General features: G+C 43.3%; 1 protein-coding gene across 1 annotated transcript in view; it reads right to left on the reverse strand.

The window, feature by feature from the left end:
- Positions 1 to 2,190: 2,190 nt before the first annotated feature.
- The window catches only part of ALS2CL (ALS2 C-terminal like), a 719,895-nt gene continuing 702,239 nt past the window's right edge, over positions 2,191 to 19,846 (reverse strand). Inside the window, exon 28 of the mRNA XM_086941072.1 lies at positions 2,191 to 6,514. Within this exon, the coding sequence (XP_086797198.1) occupies positions 6,461 to 6,514 (54 nt within the window). The 3' untranslated portion in view covers positions 2,191 to 6,460. The remainder of the gene's footprint in view (positions 6,515 to 19,846) is intronic.

The raw sequence follows: 19,846 nt of genomic DNA on the forward strand, positions 1-19,846 counted from the left end.
TAATGGAGTACTTGAATTTATCTCAGCCACTGGCAATCGCTTGGGCTGCAACCCAATCCATTGTTTTTCAGCCACCATGCCTTCTCAGCTTGAGCCCAGCCATATACATATCAGTCTTGACCCTGCTCCTCACCAGAATAATCAACCTGAACAGCCAGGCCAGATCCTCCCAGAACTGGAACAAAGGCAGCCTAGGACCGTGTGGCCCTAGTGTGTAATGGGTATTCCCAAACCTGGGTCCTGTACTCACTGTGCCACTGGAATGAAGCTATACCTGGCTGATGAGCTGATTATTTGGGAAAACCTGTCCTGGATTGCTGGTACTCCAGTTCAGGGAGGACCTGGTCTGGCAGTTTGGGCTGGACTATTCCCATGAGGAGCAGGGTCAAGGCCGATCCAAACTGAGGTGGCATGGTGGGCAAGAAACAAAGGTGTGGATGCGGCCCGAGTGATCTCCAGTAGCTGAGATTAAGCATTCTATCCATCACTATGTTTTTTGAAGCCCTTTGGAAAAGTGTTGGCAGTTAGTTTCATTAACATGAAACTGTGAAACCACGTTGGGTATGAATTGTGGATTGGCTTCACCACTTTGTTTTTAAAAGATGATTTTCTATCCTTCTATTGAGAATGCTTGTAATTTAATTAACTCTACTTAGGGTTAGGGTTAGTGAACAAAACTTTGAAGAAGAAGGCTGCTTTAAAATCAAAAGATGTGCTAAAACCACATTTAGATTTCACTTTGGTAGAACTACTTTGTATGGTGGGTATATCCTTTTTGGTCCTTAAAGAAACTGTTCAAAGACAGGTTTTAGGAAAACGATGAGAGTACCATTAATGAAGCATGACTTAATTTGCATGTCATCCGATACATGATAAATTGTAGAATTACTTTCTCATCTGACTTATGTCATGTTAAGTTATTTTTCTAACTCCCATTATTACATTGTGTGCATTTCATCTGCATTTCTCAATGGATGAATTTCTTTTTTGTTTTATAACATTCTTGCAACTTTAGAATAACTGTAATTGTTGGAATTGTAACAGTTCCTGACTCATGCAGCTGGCTTCAATTGGTTTGGAGTCAGGTGGTAGATCTCCTCCACCCTCGGGAGAATGGCCATGGTTACTTTTAACTTCAATAATGGTTACTTGCAACTTCAATACCTCACACCTTTGGACATGTTCATCACCTGTGAGAACCTTTTTTTTCCAAGCCATTTTTGGTGCAACTAGAACTATCTTTATAATGATCCTTGGCATTTCTGTAAAATCGTTGGCAGGGCTAGTATGTGGGTGAATCATATGTAAAGATCCCATTTCAACAGTGCATGTGCTAACAATTTTAGGTGTGTCTGTTTAGAGGTGAAGGTCTAGCATTTTCTGCTTGCTTTTGTTGCAACTAGATCTGTGCTTGGGTCTTCCCACACCTGTGCGTATGTGAGGCATGACGGATTGATTTAACTCCCATTTGTGTGAAATTTCTAATTAACTGCTTACGTAACCTGTTTGTACATTTTGATCTCATAGAACAGGCTGGACTATGAGAGCAAATCTTTTGTATTGCCAGTGCCATATTAGAATGGTCCCCATTGTTTGTGTATATAGAATATTGTTATTGTCTTGTCCAATATTATTTGCACTGTTTGATTTTGAACCTGACTGAAATGTTTTTAGTGCCAGAAATACTGTCATCAGTTCTAGATAGCTTTTGTGATTTACTGCCTCCTTTGGAGACAGGTGACCTTTTTCAGTCAACTGTTTGAAATGTGCTCCCATGGCCCATGTGTGACTCAATCGCTGGAAACAAGTATTGGATTCTCCCAGTCCCCCTTCTCTTGGGACCAATGACTGCTAAACCATTCCTATACTGGCCTTGTGTGTAGATGAGCATTGGGTATAAGATGGATGCAGAATGCCTTCATTCCCATAACTTTCATTGCTGTTCTCATTGTCGGAGACTGTGATGTCTTGTAAATGAGATTCTGCTTTACAAAGACATCATTCTCTTATGCGTTATTTGTTGTAATGACATTGTTGTATTCAAATTTGCATTCAATATATTTGGCTGGTACTAAAGTGAGTGTCGCTTGCAGGCAGGCATTAGATACATTGGTAAGCCCGTGCTAATTTGCCTTGCAGACCAATATTCTTGGTGGTGGGAGTGTCCAATGAAAAAATCAACATAAAATAACTTGTTCGCCTTCTTTTATTTATAGTTACAAACTCTCCTACCTAATGAACTTTTAAAACACTTTTACATGAAAACACACTTAAAGTTCTCCAGAGAAAAACATGCATAAAAAACTGAAAATAAAAAAATAATCAAGTTGATTTGCACACAGATTACTTAGGCAGTTCCAGAACTTTGAATTCCTGACCTTGAAACCAGGATATAAGGCACAATAAAGCTGTGTCTTGCTTTCCTGGTAGGGTTACAATAAATAAGTATTTTAAAACTGCAATCATGAGTTGTACCTAATTTATGGTTTTTTTTTGTAAAGTACCCTGGTGTCACCTTTTGGCTACTATAAAGCACACATTGATCATTACTGAGTTTCATTACAAATGAGGGCATGGACCGATTGTAATGAAGTGCCAAATAAATTAGCCAGGCTTTGTGACCACCCAAGTATGAAAGTGGTCTTATAGTTGCACTGGGAAATGTTGGCATTCATGTGAACTGCGTGCAACATCTTCCAGAGGGTGATGGATAAAGAACTGAAGCTGTTTTGGACCCAAGTGGAATGTGAGTCCTTCCTTTGCGAGGCATCTACCTTTTCTTATCTTCACAGTGGAAAAATCCTTACATCCATGCCATTAATTGATATCAATTAGATGGTCTGGGAGCACGAACCTGGGTTGGAACTACCTTCTTATACACCTGCACTCTTTTATAAATAAAGGGAATCATTACAATGCCGGTCGGATTCTCGTCTGACCAGCACTGTAGCGGAAGAGGGACTGCCCAACAAGTAGTCAGCGATCCCCCTGCCTTTATTACGATGCAACCGCCTTCACAGAGTTTGCAAAGTGTATATTTTCTATTGTGGCTTGCGCTGTGGGCTGTGGCACAAACCGCTATAGAAAATATACACTTTAAAAGCATCCCTGCACCATATGGCAGGCAACACGCGGTGCCTGCCACACAGTGAGGGGATGTTTTGGAAGCACCATAGGGCCAGGGAAAGGGGGGGTACTAGGGCCCCCCAAAGTCATTTTCTGCATGCCTTTTCATGGCAGGTGAACCACCATGAAAGGGCACACAGAAAGGGACATTGAAATCCCTATGGCGGGGCCTGAATAGGCACCGCCCTTTTTATAGGGATCACTGACCCTTCGACGGTCCGACTTTGAGCGCGTCGGAAAGTGTCGGAATGCCCCTCCATCTGCTGTCAATGACTGCACGATTGTAATGCGTCTGTTTGACCACAGCAGCAGATGGCGGCTGACCGCATCCAATGAGCCATCAGAATGACCCCCAAAGTAATAAAAGACTGTGCCGTTGCTGGTTTATGGAGTATTTGCCTTGTGCTCAACCCTTCTTTATACTGTCCCCCAAAAACAGTAATTCATTAACTACAGATAGCACAGGGCGTCGATTATTGTGCTACAAGCACATCCCATTCTTCAAATATCTAGGCCTAAACTGTGTATGATTTTGAAACCAAAAAGGCGACTGGATGTCTATGTTTTTGTTCTGTTGAAGTGCATAGCACTGCTCACTGGTTTTAGGTGAGGAGAATCCATGACAACTTGAAAACAGAATAATTACAAAAATTGGTGAGTTCCAAGCACAACATTATTATACACAATTTACAAAATATACAATTCTCATCTCTGTGCTGCAGTACGTCATATAAAATGTCAGAAAAAAATAATTTACATTGTTCTAGTCACAAAATATTGCATCTCAATTAATCTTTGCAAAATATAATTATAATCAATATATTAAATTCGTTTTACAAAGAAAGGTTATGTTGGCATGTTCATACACATTTAAATATACAAGTCTTTAGTGCATTTTAGTTCATACAGAGATTTATATAAAGGCTGAAAATCAGCAGTTTTCTGTACAGTGCAGCCAGTTGTGCTCTGTTCATGACCACACAGAAAGAGAATGCAGCTTGAACTTACTGGTGTCATTCCACTTTGTGCAGACATAAGCATTACCATCTTTGGGCCATATTATAAATAGTACAGTAACAGATGGAGTTCATGACCCAGAAATGCGCTATTACCTCATTAGTCAAAATCTGAGCAATGGTACCTATTACACTGGCTTTCTCAGTGATGCTTCCAATGTTTCTATTTGTCAACAATTTTTAAATTACTCATACTACTTGTTAGATGCACTGTACTCTTTCTGATAACAAGGGTATGTTTAGCAGACTAGCAGCATGGATTTCCAAATGTTTTATGAAAACCAAGTTAACATTTGATAATGCCATTATTACTTTAAATGAAGGTTTAACGGTGCGTGTTAATTTTATCACAATTTGTGATAAATATACCAGCGGTTACAAAAAGGCATGAATGACTCAGGATGACAATGCCTGAAGCTTTTTTCATAGCACAACTTTGTATGCAGCAAATACAGCATATCTTCTCAAGTGATTATCTGGCCCAATTCACAAAAAGGTTGTAAATCTCTAGGTACGCAGGCACTCTCCTTCACACTGCTGGACTGTTCAACGGCATACCTGTAAATTCACCATGAAGTTTCAGAAATTACAACTGCAAATGTATGCTCTTTACATCCATTTACTAAATGATGTTTTCCTTTTGATGAAAAAAACATTTCCATGCCACACCCACCTGAAAATGAGAGATTTCAGTGTTCTTTCTCACACATAGTGCAACTCTTAAGCTGTGATACTTCCAGTGTAAGCTACCATTGTGTAGCTGTCATTAGTGCAAGAGGTGCATTGCCACCAGGTCTCTGATACATGAGGGGCTCACTGTGCCCCAGTTGTCTCTGTTTTTTACTTTCTGTCTGTGGTAAGGGATGCTCATTTTTCTTGCTTGCATCAGGGCCGATGGCACTGTTGCTATCTCACTGCTAAGCTTGGAAGTGTTGGTAAGTGTGATGAAAAATTGAAATATTTATCAATACACAAAATTACAATTATGTGGATGTTTGATTCATTTGCTCATTGATCATCCCTTGTCAAACCCCTGGTAAAAGACCTATCCATGTGAGAAAAGCTTTGTGAATTGTCTGTCTTGTTGCTTGTAGATTTTCAGATTCTCCCCATACAGAAGTCTGTCTTATTCACTGCTTGTTTATTAGATGTTATGTTTGCATTTATCATGCGTGATGAAGCCTTCCAAGGCACAGCCAGAAGTCATAGTCATTCACCACAGCCCACTTTACCTCTTGTCTCCTGCACTCCATTCACACTCGTTCAAATTAAAATAGTGGCAGCTATCCTTGACCAGCTCCCACTAAAGCATTTTAAGTTGCACTGCATTCCATATTCCTGGCATTGAGGGCAGTATGAAAAGCTGGATCAACTAGAGACCCTTTCCCCTTTGTGAATGTAAACCGAAATGTTTGCTTAAGAGGAAGCAGCGGCCCACAGGACCCCTGCGTCTTCTTAAACAAAAAAGAATGAAACTTTAATTTTTAAATGTGGTGCTCTTTCCTTTTAAGGAAACAGGCTGCATTAAAAAAAAAAATAGATTCCTTTATTAAAAACCATGTCACAGACATGGTGGTCTACTGACCCTGTTATTGTGCAAATTCCTAGTGGGTCGCAAATGGAAACCAACTTCATTAATATTCGTGAGGTAAGTTGCTATGCAACACTCTAAAAATTGCTAATTAATCTTTAAAACTTTAATACAGTAGGAATTCTGATTTTCAAATTGTGATTTGATAAAAATTTAAATTTGAACATCACAGTTACTAATCTTGATACATATGGCACTGGATTTCTAATCCAGCTTTCCTATTTGATCATATTATGCAATCCTGAGTAAAATGTCTAATCTCCATGTGCCTTGGTCACCATTCATGCAACAAAAAGTAGTGCTTTGAAGTGGCCTGAATGTTGTTATTAAGTAGTATGCAAATAACTTAACAAATGAAAAATCTTTTTAGGTACAACGTAGAATGCATGGCATCCTGGCCCAACCTCTACTCCTATTACACCGAGAGCAGATTAGCAAGTATACCCTGAAAAACATTAATAATATTAATAATTGCAAGTCTCAATATCAGTAGTGTAGTTGTAGTGTTTTTCCCTTAAAAAAACGTGTTTATGGTTTTGTGAATAGCGTTATTTCAAGATATTGATATGGCATAGGTATGGACGGCAGTATTTTCAATGACAATTGATTGTTGGGTATTCATGGCCTGGGATGAATTTTAAAGGTGTTTTGCTTCTTCGACCTTATACATCATTGTCATATGATAAAATGATCATCCCGTGGCTTTGAAATATTCCAGTATATCTGTTCAAGGAACTTGAGAGGACTTTGACTGTTCATTCTGAATATACTCGTAGCAGGACTGCAGGGTAAAAGAAAAAGATGTTTAATACTGTATCAAATTTTATATTTCACTTTAAATTATAAATCGTAGAATACAGTTCTTCTATTTTCACATTCAAAAATGGGAATACACAAGGTCATTCAGACTTAGAATTTGGGAAGAGTGACATTACTTACGCAAAAAAGAAGGGCTAATATGTAAGAACATTATAAAGGAATTCATGACCAGATGACTCCATGTCTCTGGTTCAGCATAAGATTGATTGAGTAAAGGTAAAATTAACTTATAGCACCAAGATAGGATACATAACAATACAGTGACCACCTTTTCATTGACAAAATTCAACAGAGCCAGAACCTCGACTAACCATGACCTTAACCTGGTCTGCAAGGCCTATCTCTCCCATAAGTTAACAATGGGATTCCCTTAAAACATCTTTTAAGTGTATTTCCACTTAGAAAGAGATACAGATTTGGAGTTTGGTGTCTCTGGACTCACAATTTAAAAACACAATGTATGGTGAAGTCGAATTGTTAATTGTTAGTCTAAAGATGCCACTTTTAGAAAGTTGGTATATTCTTACATTAACCACACTGTGACTCTGCCTGTCTCTGAATTCATGTCTGCGTTGGGTGACAGCTGGGCTTTGTGCATTCACTTTAGACTGGCAAACAAAGGGAGAACGGGTATGACTTTTTCATTCTGATGGCCCATTACCAGATGGGCCTCTCTGAGGTAGATTGGGAGGTAGGAGCGGACACTGGCACCTGAATAGGACTGTGCCTGCCCTCACACAAAGAGCTGCAAAGAGCTGTTAGTCTGTAGCCAAGGCCCGAAAGGCAGGGGCCCTCCTGATGTCCCCCATCTGCAATGAGACATTTTTGTTATACATACTGGACCCCTGACATCACTAGATGGGAGCTTGCTGGAACCAAGGACATTTTGCATAGCAGAAGACCTGCTGTGCTGCATAAGGGACTGCCACTTTGCTAACTGTTTGCTGTGTTGGCCTGCTGATTGCTGTGCTGTAGGAGGGACTCCCACTTTGCTACCTGCATTGCTGTGTTGGCCTACTGCTTCTTGCTTCGGGCTGAGAGAAAGTGAACATACTCTCTGCATCCTTGGACCAAAGTTTCTCCAAGGGCTTGTTGGCTTGCATCTTGGTCTCTGACGGCTCAGGGTCACAAAAACCTACTTGCAACTCTGCTGGTGCTCCTGGACCCTGCCATCTGTGAGTCCTTCCCTTGCCTGATGTGCCTCCTCCAGTCCTGGGCCTCAGAAGTGGGTTCTGCAGCAGTTTCTGCAAAAATTAACTCAGTGATCTCTTTGCGCTAATCGGATCAAATGCAGTGCCCTCCAAAGCAGAGCCAATTCTATGACAGCGTGAGTCTCAACCACAAGGTTCCAACACAGCGCAATGCTGAACTGAAGACTCCGTTGTGAGGCTCGACTTCGACATAGCACTGATCCTTCTACACCATCTGTGAGGTTCGACTCTGTTGCATTGACCCGACTACTTAATTGGGAACCAATGCTGGGAGTCCTCGATGCCAACTCTTGCTCCATACAGGATACTTTTCAGCCGGCCCTGCATGGATCCTGTAGCAGGACAGGGTGCATACTCTGCCAACCAGAAGCATCAATTTCTAACATTGGTGATCAGGGGTGAGGATAGGACTTGTTTTCGTGCAGTACCTTACCCTATTTTGGTGTACACTACTATCCTCATCTAAGAATATTACATGTTTCTCCTTTTTTCTATCAAATGGTAATTTCCCAGCATAACAGCATAATTTACTACAGCATGAGGGAGTTGAAGGACTTCTGCAAGGAGGGGGGCTGACTGTGAAAAAGAGGCCCTCTAAGCAGGACGTACAGCAAGCCCTGTATGCTTATGAGGTAGCATGCTGGATGAAGGAAGCAGAGGACCTGAAGAGGGAAGAGTCTGAGATGGAAGAAGAGGTGAAAGAAAATGACTTTGCAGAGGCTCCATAGGGAAGAGGGGTGCCCACTGAGGGAGGAGTCCTCTGCTGGATCTAATGCTGGGGGCAGTGTTTCCTGACACACTCATATCCCCTGCGGAGTTCAAGGACAGAGAGGGACCGGCAGCTGACTTAACTGGCTGCAGATGCAGAAGATCTGAGGCTGAGAGAGCCTTAGCCAAGAAAAAACTTGCCATGGAGGCAACTGAGAGTGCCATGGAAGAAAGAAAGATCTTATGAACCCACAAACTAAATCTAAAGGAACCGGACTTAAAAGCAAAGCAAGTAGAATCCAGTGGTGGAAGCGAAAGTACCATGTCCAGTGCTGGTCAAAAGGTCCACACAACCAGAGATCTAGTGGCTAACTTCAGGGAAGGGATGACACTGGCAGGTGGTTTGAGGTATATGAGGTCACTCTAGTAGCAGGATCCATACAGAGGATTGGGGGGATGTCTTATGGAGGCCTATACCTGGTAATAGAGGAGACTCCTTTTTTATTTTTTTATTTTTTAGAGTTTAATATAGCGCAAACTAGACCCGAGACATCGGGTATCAGAGCACTTTACTCGAGCACCAGTTTTGTTGCAGATGGACACATTCTCTTTTTTTGTTAGGCATGGGGCGATTAAGTGATTTACCCAGAATCCCAGGATGTTGAGCATCGTTGCCAAGACTCAGACCTGGTTCCCCATCTTCAAGGTAGCCGTAAGACTACACCAGACTCCTTACTGGCCCTAGGTAGGAGAGACAGGCTGAGGTAACCCACCAAGATGGAGACTCTTGGCAAGAGAAATGGTTTCATTCCAGAAGAATGTAGGCTGAGATTTAGGGACTGTAGGAAACTATCTCACCAGTCCTGGGGGATTTTTCGGGTCACTTTTTGAAGGGCCCCTTGATGGATGGGTAACGCGCAGGTTGGTGAACAAAGGTGAGGAGCTGCACAATTTGATAGCTAGAAAGCATATGTTCAGTCAACTTTTTCCAGAGCTATGCAAACACCTGGTGGATTGTAAGTTCTCTTACCCCAGGGAGCTTGCAAAGGAGGCAGACTCTGGGTTAGTACCAGAGTGTCTGGGATGGCATAGGGGAGTGATCCCAAGGAGGGTGGCTCACGTTTTCCCATTCAGAGTGAGGGGGAGGGTAACAGTGACCCAGACAGGTTCCAGTGTAGGGGGAAAAGGGTCCCATGTCCTCTCCAAGAATAGGGAAAGGGGTGGGGGTAGGCAGAAGCCCAGGATGCCCTATTTCTAGCCTTCGTGTTTGTAATGCTCACAGGGAAGGCACAAGCAGAGGGATCTCTTCTGTGTCAGGAGGCCATCCACTGGTGGGAATCCCAAAGTGTCAGGAGAGCTAGGAGGGGCAGCTGCTACAAGCACTCTACCAGTTTGTGTTTCTGGGGATACCACTCAACAACTCAAGGTACGCAGGCCCAGATGGAGGGGCAGGAGGTTGAAACAGTACAGAGTTAGAGGACCCGTGGGTCAAGGGTTCCCAGTTCTGAGATCAGAACACCCCAAGACTGTTCCTGGTGAGGCCACTTCTGGCCTGGGGGAGCTCCTTGCACTGTCACAGGGACAGAGGGCTGGGGACATACACCAGGCAAATCAGGCACATTCTTGCACAACCAACCCAGAGTGTGTTTCTCTTGAGGGGGTAGAGGTACTCCCCAGGAAGTCCTGGCTTCCCAGGCACCGCCACAGGGTATAGATCCTGGGTTGAAGGAAGAGTGTCAGGATGTCACCCCTGGGCTGGTAGGAAGGAGGTGGCAAAAAGGGGGCCAATCAGCTGGGCTACTGCCCCCCACTATGAGAAACAACAAAGGTTAGGAACCCTGGATGGCCTGAGGCCTGGCTCTTGACACTGCACCTCTCAGTGTCCTCAGTTGTTGTCCTGTGTTGAGGAAAGGAGTCATACCCAAGGGGTGGTATGGGCTACATCACACTGTTGGCCATGGTGGTACAGTGTGCCTACTGAGATTCATCTGTGAGCATAGTCAGGTTAGGTGCTGCACAGATGGGGACCACAGGTGAGGAGATTGGTTCCCATGGATCAGTTCAGTGGGCCCGAGAGTATAGGGAGAAGGATCAAATTGGTTCCAGAGTGGTGTAGGATTGGCAAGTGCCCCTGCAGTAGTGGGCCATTCTCCATGTTCTATCGCCTTAAGCAGGTAAATCCATCAAGAAATTAAATAGTCTACCCTGGCCTTAGGCTCGAGGTGGGGTGTGTTGGACCTGGCCCTTTCTGCAAGGTCACACCCAAACTTTTTTCCTTTCTCCTCCTGTTTTTCTGACCTCGTTTTTGTTGGCTTTGAGACTCTGGGCACTTTACTATTGATAACTAGTGCTAAAGGGCATCTACTCTGTACTCAAAACATGGTAACATTGGGTTATCCACAATTGGCATATTTAATTGACTTATAAGTCCCTAGTAGAGTGCACTATATGTGCCCAGGACCGTAAATTAAATGCTACTAGTGGGCCTGCAGCACTGATTGTGTCACCTACTCAGTATCCCTTTAAACATGGTCCAGGCCTGCCACTGCAGAGACTGTGCAGTTTAAACTGCCATTTCAACCTGGCAGGTTAACCTATTTGCCAGGTCCAAGCCTTCCCTTTTTTTCATATAAATCATCCCTAAGTTAGGCTCTAGGCAGCCCCATGGGCAGGATAACATGTTGTGAAAGGTGGGACTTGTACTTTGAGTTTAACATGACTTGGTAGTGAAAAACTACTAAATTCATTTTTCACTAATGCAATGCCTAGCTCTCCCATAGGTTAAAATTGGGATTTCGTTAAAACATATTTTAAGTGTAATGTCTGATAGAGAAGAGATAGAGATTTGGGGTTTGGTGTCTCTAGACAATTTAAAATCACAACTTACAGTGAAGTCAGATTTTAAATTGTAAGTCTGAAAATGCCAGTTTTAAAAATTTGTTGGTATTATCTTACTTTAATCACTCTGTACCTCTGCCTGTCTATGAATACACGTCTGGGTTGGGTGACAGCTGGGATTTGTGCATTCCCCTAGACAGTCACACAAAGGGAGAAGGGGTGTGACATTGGCATCCTCATGGCCCATCACCAGGCATGAGGTAGATTGAGAGGGAAGAGCGGACACTTGTACCTGAATAGGACTGTGCCTGTCACTGTGCCTGTCCCCACACCAAGAATTGCATACCCCCTTCAGTCAGTCTGGAGCCAGGGCAGGAGAGGCGGGGACCTTATCTTCAAAGGCCTCTATGATGTCTCCCTCACTGCAGTGTCATATGTGGGTATAAATACCGGACCTGTAACATAGTCTACCAATTTCCTGCCTGCTTTGCAACCTGCATTGCTGATTTGGTCTACTGCCTGCTGTTTCTTGCCTGGGAGTGAGAGGAACTGGACCGCTGTCTACATCCTTGAACCCAAGTTTCTCCAAGGACTTGTTGGCTTGCCTCCTGTTCTCTGAAGTCTCAAGGTCACAAAAGACTTCTTGCTGGTGCTGCTGGACTCTGCAATCTGTGAGTCCTACCCTTCCCTGAGTTGCCCCCTCCAGTCCTGGCCTTGGAAATTGGTTATGCAGCAGTGTTCTGCAAAAATTACCGCAGTGGACCCTTGGTGCCAATCGAAACTGATGCACTGCGTGAATTGGAACAGATGTAGGGAGTCCTTGATGCTGCTCCGGAAAATATACTTTTTCAGTGGGCCCTGCGTGGGTGCTACAGCCTGCCTGCCCTCCATCTCGGTTGGTCTGAACTTTGAATTCATCCCTATCTAGTGCAACCTGTAGTAACGTTTTAGCGCTATGGACTTCTAAGACCTGCTTGTGCATTTCATCTGTAGTAATTCATATCTCAACTTCTACTGATTAGATTTTTGTCATTTTGGTCTTGCTTTACTCAGATAAATATTTGCTATTTTTTCACATTGTTAGATAAAAAGGTCTATATGTGGTCACACACTGTAATCTGGAGCAGTTGCTCACAGTTTCTATTCTGTGCTCTCCTCTCGGCTCTTGTGATAACCCTCATTGGTATTCTCTATCTCTGAGTTTCTCTTTTAATACTTCAGCGAGTTTTTATAACCACTTTTCTGAGTACAGTTGCATCTCAATCGCAAAAACAGGCAGAATGACCGGTACTCTCGAAGGCACCTCAGATGAAAAGTACTGAATCGTAACGTTATTTCTATCATTAGGTTTCAGGTAGACCTCTGTTTTCAGACCTTCGTCAGCTGCAAGAATCCTTAAATCCAAATAGTTCAATTTATTCTTATTCATCGTTCATGTAAATCTAAGGTATTTATCCAGTGGTGGCTGGCACCATTCATGAATGGTGAGGTTTACACCATAAATGCTGCCAGCCGCTAGGCACTCCAAACAGATGCTCCTCTCCCTGTGCGGATCCTGGTGGTGACAAGGAGCAGGAAGGACAGAGAAGGACTTTACTCCTTGTGCACCGTGAATCCAACCAATCTTGGAGCTGCAGAGCACCTCCAGGATTGGTTGGAACAGGTTAACACAGTGCCATTTTGAGGCTGGCGCCTGTGCCTGCAATTCCTTCCATGTTTTACAGAGCTGGAATTGCTGACTTTGAAGTATGCATTTGTCAGGTTGGCCTGCTGTAGGCAGCCAGCAAATCTGGCATGCGTACTTGAGCACCGACAATGGCATCCCGCAATCTGCAGGAATTTTTCCCGCCCACACCATCCACTTGCTACGGCCGGTGGCACATCGAATGATAAAATAGTAATGGCCTTTTTCTTATTCTGTGTTACCGCTGCGCTCGCAGCAAGTGAGGCAACACTCTTCTGCCCATGAAGAGCAACTGCCCCTGAATGTATCCATATTATTTAACCACAATGCAAACTTCCTCGCCTCTTCCTTGATGCCTTGCCAGATGATAAAAGCATTGTCCATATAGCATTTCCATAATTTAATCTTCTCTCAATATGGATTATCATCACAAACTATGTTCTTGCTCTCAAAATTGTGGACATATAAGGCAATAGTAGCTTAGCCTATCAGCGGGGAGGGGGCCAGAGCCTATTATGCAGCCGCAGGCTTTAAATTCTTGCCTGCATATCTGTCTGCGCCTGGACAGGGCAAGGGCATGCCACTATGGCCAAAAAGTCTACTACTCACTGGCGGACCTAAAAACTAGACCCCACAAGACAGACAATTGAATGACCCTAAACTTCAACTTAAGTTGGTAGAGTTAGACCACTTTCATCCAAGTCAAGCACTTAATTTCCATAAACAAAAAGAGGGCAGTCAAGCTGTTAGCCATACTATCTTGCCTACCCATGGGGAGAGACAACCTCATGTGAAGGAAATAAATATAATGTATCTTAATACTACCTCTCTGACAACCTTTCCTTGCCTAAACAGAGAACTTTTTTCTGAACTTGTAAACAAAGTCAAATCAGGCTCCCCCCAAGGAGGTATGCCCTTTCCATTTTATTTATTTATTTATTTATTTAAAGAGTTTTATATAGCGCTGGCTACACCCAAAGGTATCAGAGCTCTTTACATTAGGTTCCACAATGTAACAGAAAATGATAACAATTACACATTACGCCAAAAATTAAGCAATACATTGAGAGAGGAGAGAACAGAGAGACATAAATAGTGGAGGGGGGAAAGGGGCAGTGTGAAGAGGGAGAATGATGGAAGAGACGACTGGAGAGACCAAAGGAAGTCTGTCTAAAGACCGAATGGGTAGGTGACGGCTGAGAAGGGAATCCACGGCCCGTCTCCCCTTTAGCTAAACAAGGTAGCTCCATCGGCCATCAGTCAAAATAGCTGGGTCTCAATTGACTAGGGACTGTTCACAGATAAACAGGGTGGGGACTAAGGGCAAGGACAGGTGAGGGCAAAGGTCAGTAGCTGGAAAGAGGAGAAGAGTGGAGTGGAGTGGAGAGAGGTAGGGGAAGGGGGAGGAGGGAGGAGGGAGATAAGGTCAGGAGAGACGCGGGAGGGTTTGCCCAAAGACTGGCTGGGTAGGTGATGGTCAAGGAGGGAATCCATAGCCCATCTCCCCTTTAGCTCGCAAGGTAGCTCCACCGGGAATCAGTCAAATGGCTAGGTCTCAGCTGTCAAGGGAAAGTTCTCAAAGAAAAGGTCCTGGTGGGTGAGTGGGAACAGGGTCGCGGAAAGGCTTGTCGAGGTCCGAACAATGGCAATGATTTTATACCAGGAGAGGAAAGAGCATCGCAGAGGGTCTCATTGAGGCGGCCATCTTGAAGTCCAGCAAGGGGGATGAGTCCTTAAAAGTTCGAATTTAATTGGCCCCATGATTCTCTATAGTCCAGAAGGAAAGTGGGAGGGTGGCTATCTTGAGATAAGGTCTAAACACTGGGGCAGAGATTATTGAGCCAGGACAGCATTCTTTTGATGAGTGAAGCACAGTGGTGCAAGTGAGGGGGGTGTCCGTAGTCTGCAGAAGAGGCCCGCTTCATTTGGATGGACTGTGGGTCACTCGCGTAGCTTCGAGTAGTTGGGAATTACCGGGTGGTGGCCATCACAGGGTCAAGCCAATCCAGCAATTGAGTGGTGGTGGAACTGTCCTGGTCCGTACCAACTGGCCGTAGGATAAAAGGTGAATTGTTAGTCGTTCAGGACATTGATTGTAAGGAGCAATCACATTGAATAGGGTCTGGTTTAGTGCGTTATCAAGGGAGAAAAATTTGCAGGGGGGGGTGGCCGAGTCGGCCATCTTAGGGTCAGGCAGTCTCAACTTACGAGACAGTGTTAATTGTAGGTCCATTGCCGGTGTCTTTATTCAAAGGTCCCCTCCGGTATGGTCATGGTGGGAGGAAGTCGGGATTTGCTCCGCTGGCTGTTCCTGTGCTTGGTGGGGCATATTAGTAGTTGTGCGGGAGAGCTGCGAGGGGAACAAGAGCGGCCATGTTGGGTCAGTCAATCTCTCTTTCGGGACAGCATTCTGGGCAGAACCAGCGGAGAATTGCACTCCGATCCAGGTTCCCAGCACCCGTGCCCTGGTGTGGTTAACTGTCAGTTTCGCAACTCCCGCAGGTCCAGATCAGGGCTGTCCAGGGGTCGTTTGGAGGGTATCGTCGCGACAATCACCTCAAATAGTAGCGTGAGCCGTCCAGGAGGCATCGGGCGCAGGATGTTGAATTCCCTCCGTTTCTGGCTCACCGTCAATTTTGTTCTTCCCCTAATCTGTTCCGGTGAGTCCTGATTCTTTTGGCAGTGTGGATGTGGGGGGTTCGGTGGGAATTTCAGTGTGTTAGTGATCCCGGCCGGGAGCTCGCATCCCGACCTATCCCACGGCCATCTTGCCTATATCTCCATATATTAAAATACATATATCTGGCTTTTCCACACACCTTTCTGGATCTCTTGAACCGTTCTCTCACCCAAGGTATTGTGCCGTCAGTCTTCAAAAAAGCAGAGGTCATCCTGATGCAAAAAGAGCAAGGTATTCACCCTCATAAGTTGGATAACTACAGCCCCATATCTCTCCTTCCTTTTCCTGCTAAATTATTGGAGACTTATGTAGCCAGTTTTCTTAGTTCCCTTTTAGAAGAAACTAAACTTTTTAGACACCCATCAGGCAGGTTTTCGCCCATCACATTCCACCGAATCTGTCATACTCTCCGTCAAGGATGATCTCAAAGGTAAGGTGGATGAGGACTGCACACAGGCCTTGATCCTCTTGCACCTGTCTGCAGCCTTCGAAACCATCAACCACGAAATACTGCTGTATCATATTTCTGCAGCTGGTCTTAGAGGCACTGCCTTGAGTTGGTTCAGATCTTTTTGAGAGGGCTGCAAGCAATCGGTGTGGCTTTCACCCTTCAAGTCCAAAACTGTAAATATGAGTTGTGGAGTCCCGCAAGGCTCCTCTCTTTCCCCAATTCTCTTCAATGTGTATATAAGCCCACTTATATCTAGACTCCGACAGATGGGGATTAAGATTTACTATTATGCTGATAATATGATGCAAATTTTTACCATTAAAGAATCTACTAAATCAGAGGAATTTCTTAGGAACTCAATGATGTTCATCAAGAATTGGATGAACAGTAACCAGTTAAAACTGAATTCTGAAAAAAACGAAATCATTATTCCCAAAAACAATCTCCTGCATTGGACTCCTGCAAATGGTCCAATGCAGGACCATGTTAGGGGTGGCACTTCACCCTAAGCCTGTGATTAAGCGCTTGGGCATACAAATAGATTCGGACCTCTCAATGAGCTCGCAGATCGGCTCTGTTATTTCTGTCTGGTTTGCCCAACTTCGGAAACTGCGAAAGATAAGACGATTTTTCAGCAAAGAGGGCAGCATCCAAATCAGTATTGCTTTGATTCTTTCCAAAATGATTATGGAAACGCGCTGTACCTTGGCCTCCCGCAAAATCTGAAACATTGTCTGCAGAAGATCAAACAGGCTTGATTATATACCAACAAGACAGACGATGTCATATTAGACCGCTGCTTAAATAGCTTCACTGGCTCCCTATTTAAAGCAGGATGCATCCTGTTTAAAGCCATACATGGTATGGGATCCAAATATATATCTTTGAGAATCCTCAATTATTCCCCTCACACACCTTAATATCTATGCATATGAATCTACTTGCAGTCCCTAGATTCAGACGCAAACGTACAGGTGGGTCACGGTTCTCTATATTGGGCCCGAAATTGTGGAATTCTTTGCCCATAACCCTGAAACTTGAAGAAGACTATCTGTGCTTCAGAAAAATGTTAAAGAATTGGCTTTTTACTCAAGCCCATAATTAGACTGGACCTGTTTTGATCTCTCCTATCTTTAATCTCAGCACCAAGAGACCTGCATGTGAGCGTGCGCTTTAGAAATTCACAATTAATATAACATAACATAAGCAGGTCAGACTAGTGGCAGGTGTACTTTCCATAGAAGTCCCATGGGTTTGTAGAGTGAAAGTGCCTTCAAACTCGAAGTAGTTCCTTCTAAGGGCAAGGTAGGCAAAGTCAATTATGAATTTCCTTGGTGTCAGGGACTCCCACTGAACTCCTGATAGTATTGAGCCCACTACCTTCAGGGCCTCCTCTTGTGGGACACTTGTGTAAAGTGCGTTCACATCCATCCCAATTAGTAATTCTTTGTCTTCATTGTACCTCAAATCATAGAGAATATTTAGTAGTTTCTTTATATCCTTTATGTCGCTTGGTGTCCTCTCAATATCGGTCTAAAGAACCAATCACAGAAGTTTGGGAGAGGTTCAAGAACCGATTCAATGCCTGAAACAGTTGGAGTACCCGGGGGGAGGGGGGACAACCCTTTGTGCATTATTGGGAGGATGTAGAAGTATGGACTTGGGCTTCTAGGGGTACAGAAACTTGGCCTCCATCTCAGTGATCCATCAATTTTCAACCCTGTTTCTACCTGAAATGTAACTTCCTCCAATATTTCACTTGTAGGATCTTTCCTTAGTTCCTTGTAGTTTCTTTCAACACTCAATAGTTTCAGGAACTCATTACTGTACATCTCCACCTGGAGGATAACACTTGAACCCAGTTTCCCCCATGCCTACTTGCTTTATCACAATGTCTCATGCTGCTCCAAGTTCAGTGATCGTTTGCTGTTCCCTTTTCATGATATTGTGAAAATTACTGTGTTGCTGGGTCTTTAATTTATCTATCCCCTCACTCACTGCTTCCTCAAAATCCATCACTCTCGGTGGCATTAGGTGGGTGTGCGGAGTAAATGTTGACTTTCTATTGAGACAAGTGTTCACATCAGTGACATCCATGCTCTCTTGATCCTCATAGAAAAGCTTCAGGTGAATCATTCTAAAGAAACCTGCAATTTGTGCTCTCAACCTAACAAGGTCATCTCTTGAGGCCCTTGTAGAATACAGTGATCTGAAAGTTAGTAAAGGTCTTAACATTCAAGTTGAGTACTATATCTCTGGTGAGGCCTAGCTTTACTGGTCCTGGGTCCTTGGTCGAAATCCCTGATATTACTCTTCGCAGTTTTTTCTTTCTGCTTCCCCATCCTCGACCTCTTCTTATTAATGGTATGCGTGCTTGAATTTGCCTGGGGACAAAAAAACTAGTTATTCGTTGCGGGAACCCATAAAACTTGTGTCACCCCCAATACAGGTCTTGAAATCTGTCAGGATCATACAATCTATGTGGAGGTATACCACTCCATTGACCCAGTTTTCCTCTTGATCCTTAGGACCGACGCTTCCTCTGAATTCCAAAAGTCAAAAAGAGAATATCCTATTTTGACAATTTTCGGCTATGACAAAATTGTACTTCTATCACTGACTACGACAAACATGCAGAGTTCCTTAAGAATAAATTGAAAGATAGAAGGTACCCCAACAGATTAGTTAACAACAACTCATACAAACAGGCGAGGAACTATAACAGGGATAATATATGTTCTCTAATGAGAAGAATAAGCAAGTGATGTAGAAACTAGGCTTTGTTAGCTGCTTCTAAGGAGTCAGTAATGGGATCAAAAATGTTATAAATAGGAACTGGAAGATTCTAAATAGCGATCAGGGTACCAAACTAGAGAAACCTTTGTATGCCTTTCGACCAACAGAACTTTGAGAAACACACTAGTGCACAAGTACAGAGAAAGAAAGTCACAAGTACACATCAACATTACCAGAAATAGTACAATTATAAGAAACTGTATATGTGACAATTGTAGCGTTTGTTAGCACCGTATAAATGACTCAAAAGACTCTTGTCATGGAGTAAACCATGAGATCTGTTTATTTTCCAACTGCCCGTGCAAGAACATAGTATACCTAATTGTATACCCATGTGGATTGGGTTATGTCGGTGAACTCAGAGTGATGATTAATGAGCATAAGTCAGCTGTCAGAACAAGTAAGGTTAATGGTCCTTTGGTCGACCATTTTGCACCGGTCATAACAAAATTGACATTAACTGGGTTATTCTAGAAAGAGTAGAGTATTCTCTACTCTTTCTAGAATAAACCAGTTAATGGTAACCTAAGAGAACAATTTTTCGTGTTAAAATTCAATACTTTCAGAATTGTCTTGAATAGCAGGGATAATGGGAGCGCCTTATGTTTTCATAGGTGAGCAATGCACTGCATATGTCAATCTTTCTTTATATATTAAATACTTATAAATGAAATATGATGCTATACATACAGGAGCATTCCCATATGTTGTTGGCATGCTTTAAGATATAGTGACCACTGGCCATTCGTTCGTTCGATAACTTTATTTCGGTCACAACAGACCATAAAAGTACATAATAAAATACATACATAGCAGGGAATAAAAGAATAAATGACAAGAACCATAGAGATTCAAGCTCAATCATAAAAATACACATATTTGAAAAATTAAAACTATGGCTTCGTCCATCAAGCATAAAACCAGAT

The sequence above is a fragment of the Lissotriton vulgaris genome, chromosome 10 (genome assembly GCF_964263255.1).
Source record: "Lissotriton vulgaris chromosome 10, aLisVul1.2, whole genome shotgun sequence".
In the NCBI taxonomy this organism is placed as follows: domain Eukaryota; kingdom Metazoa; phylum Chordata; class Amphibia; order Caudata; family Salamandridae; genus Lissotriton; species Lissotriton vulgaris.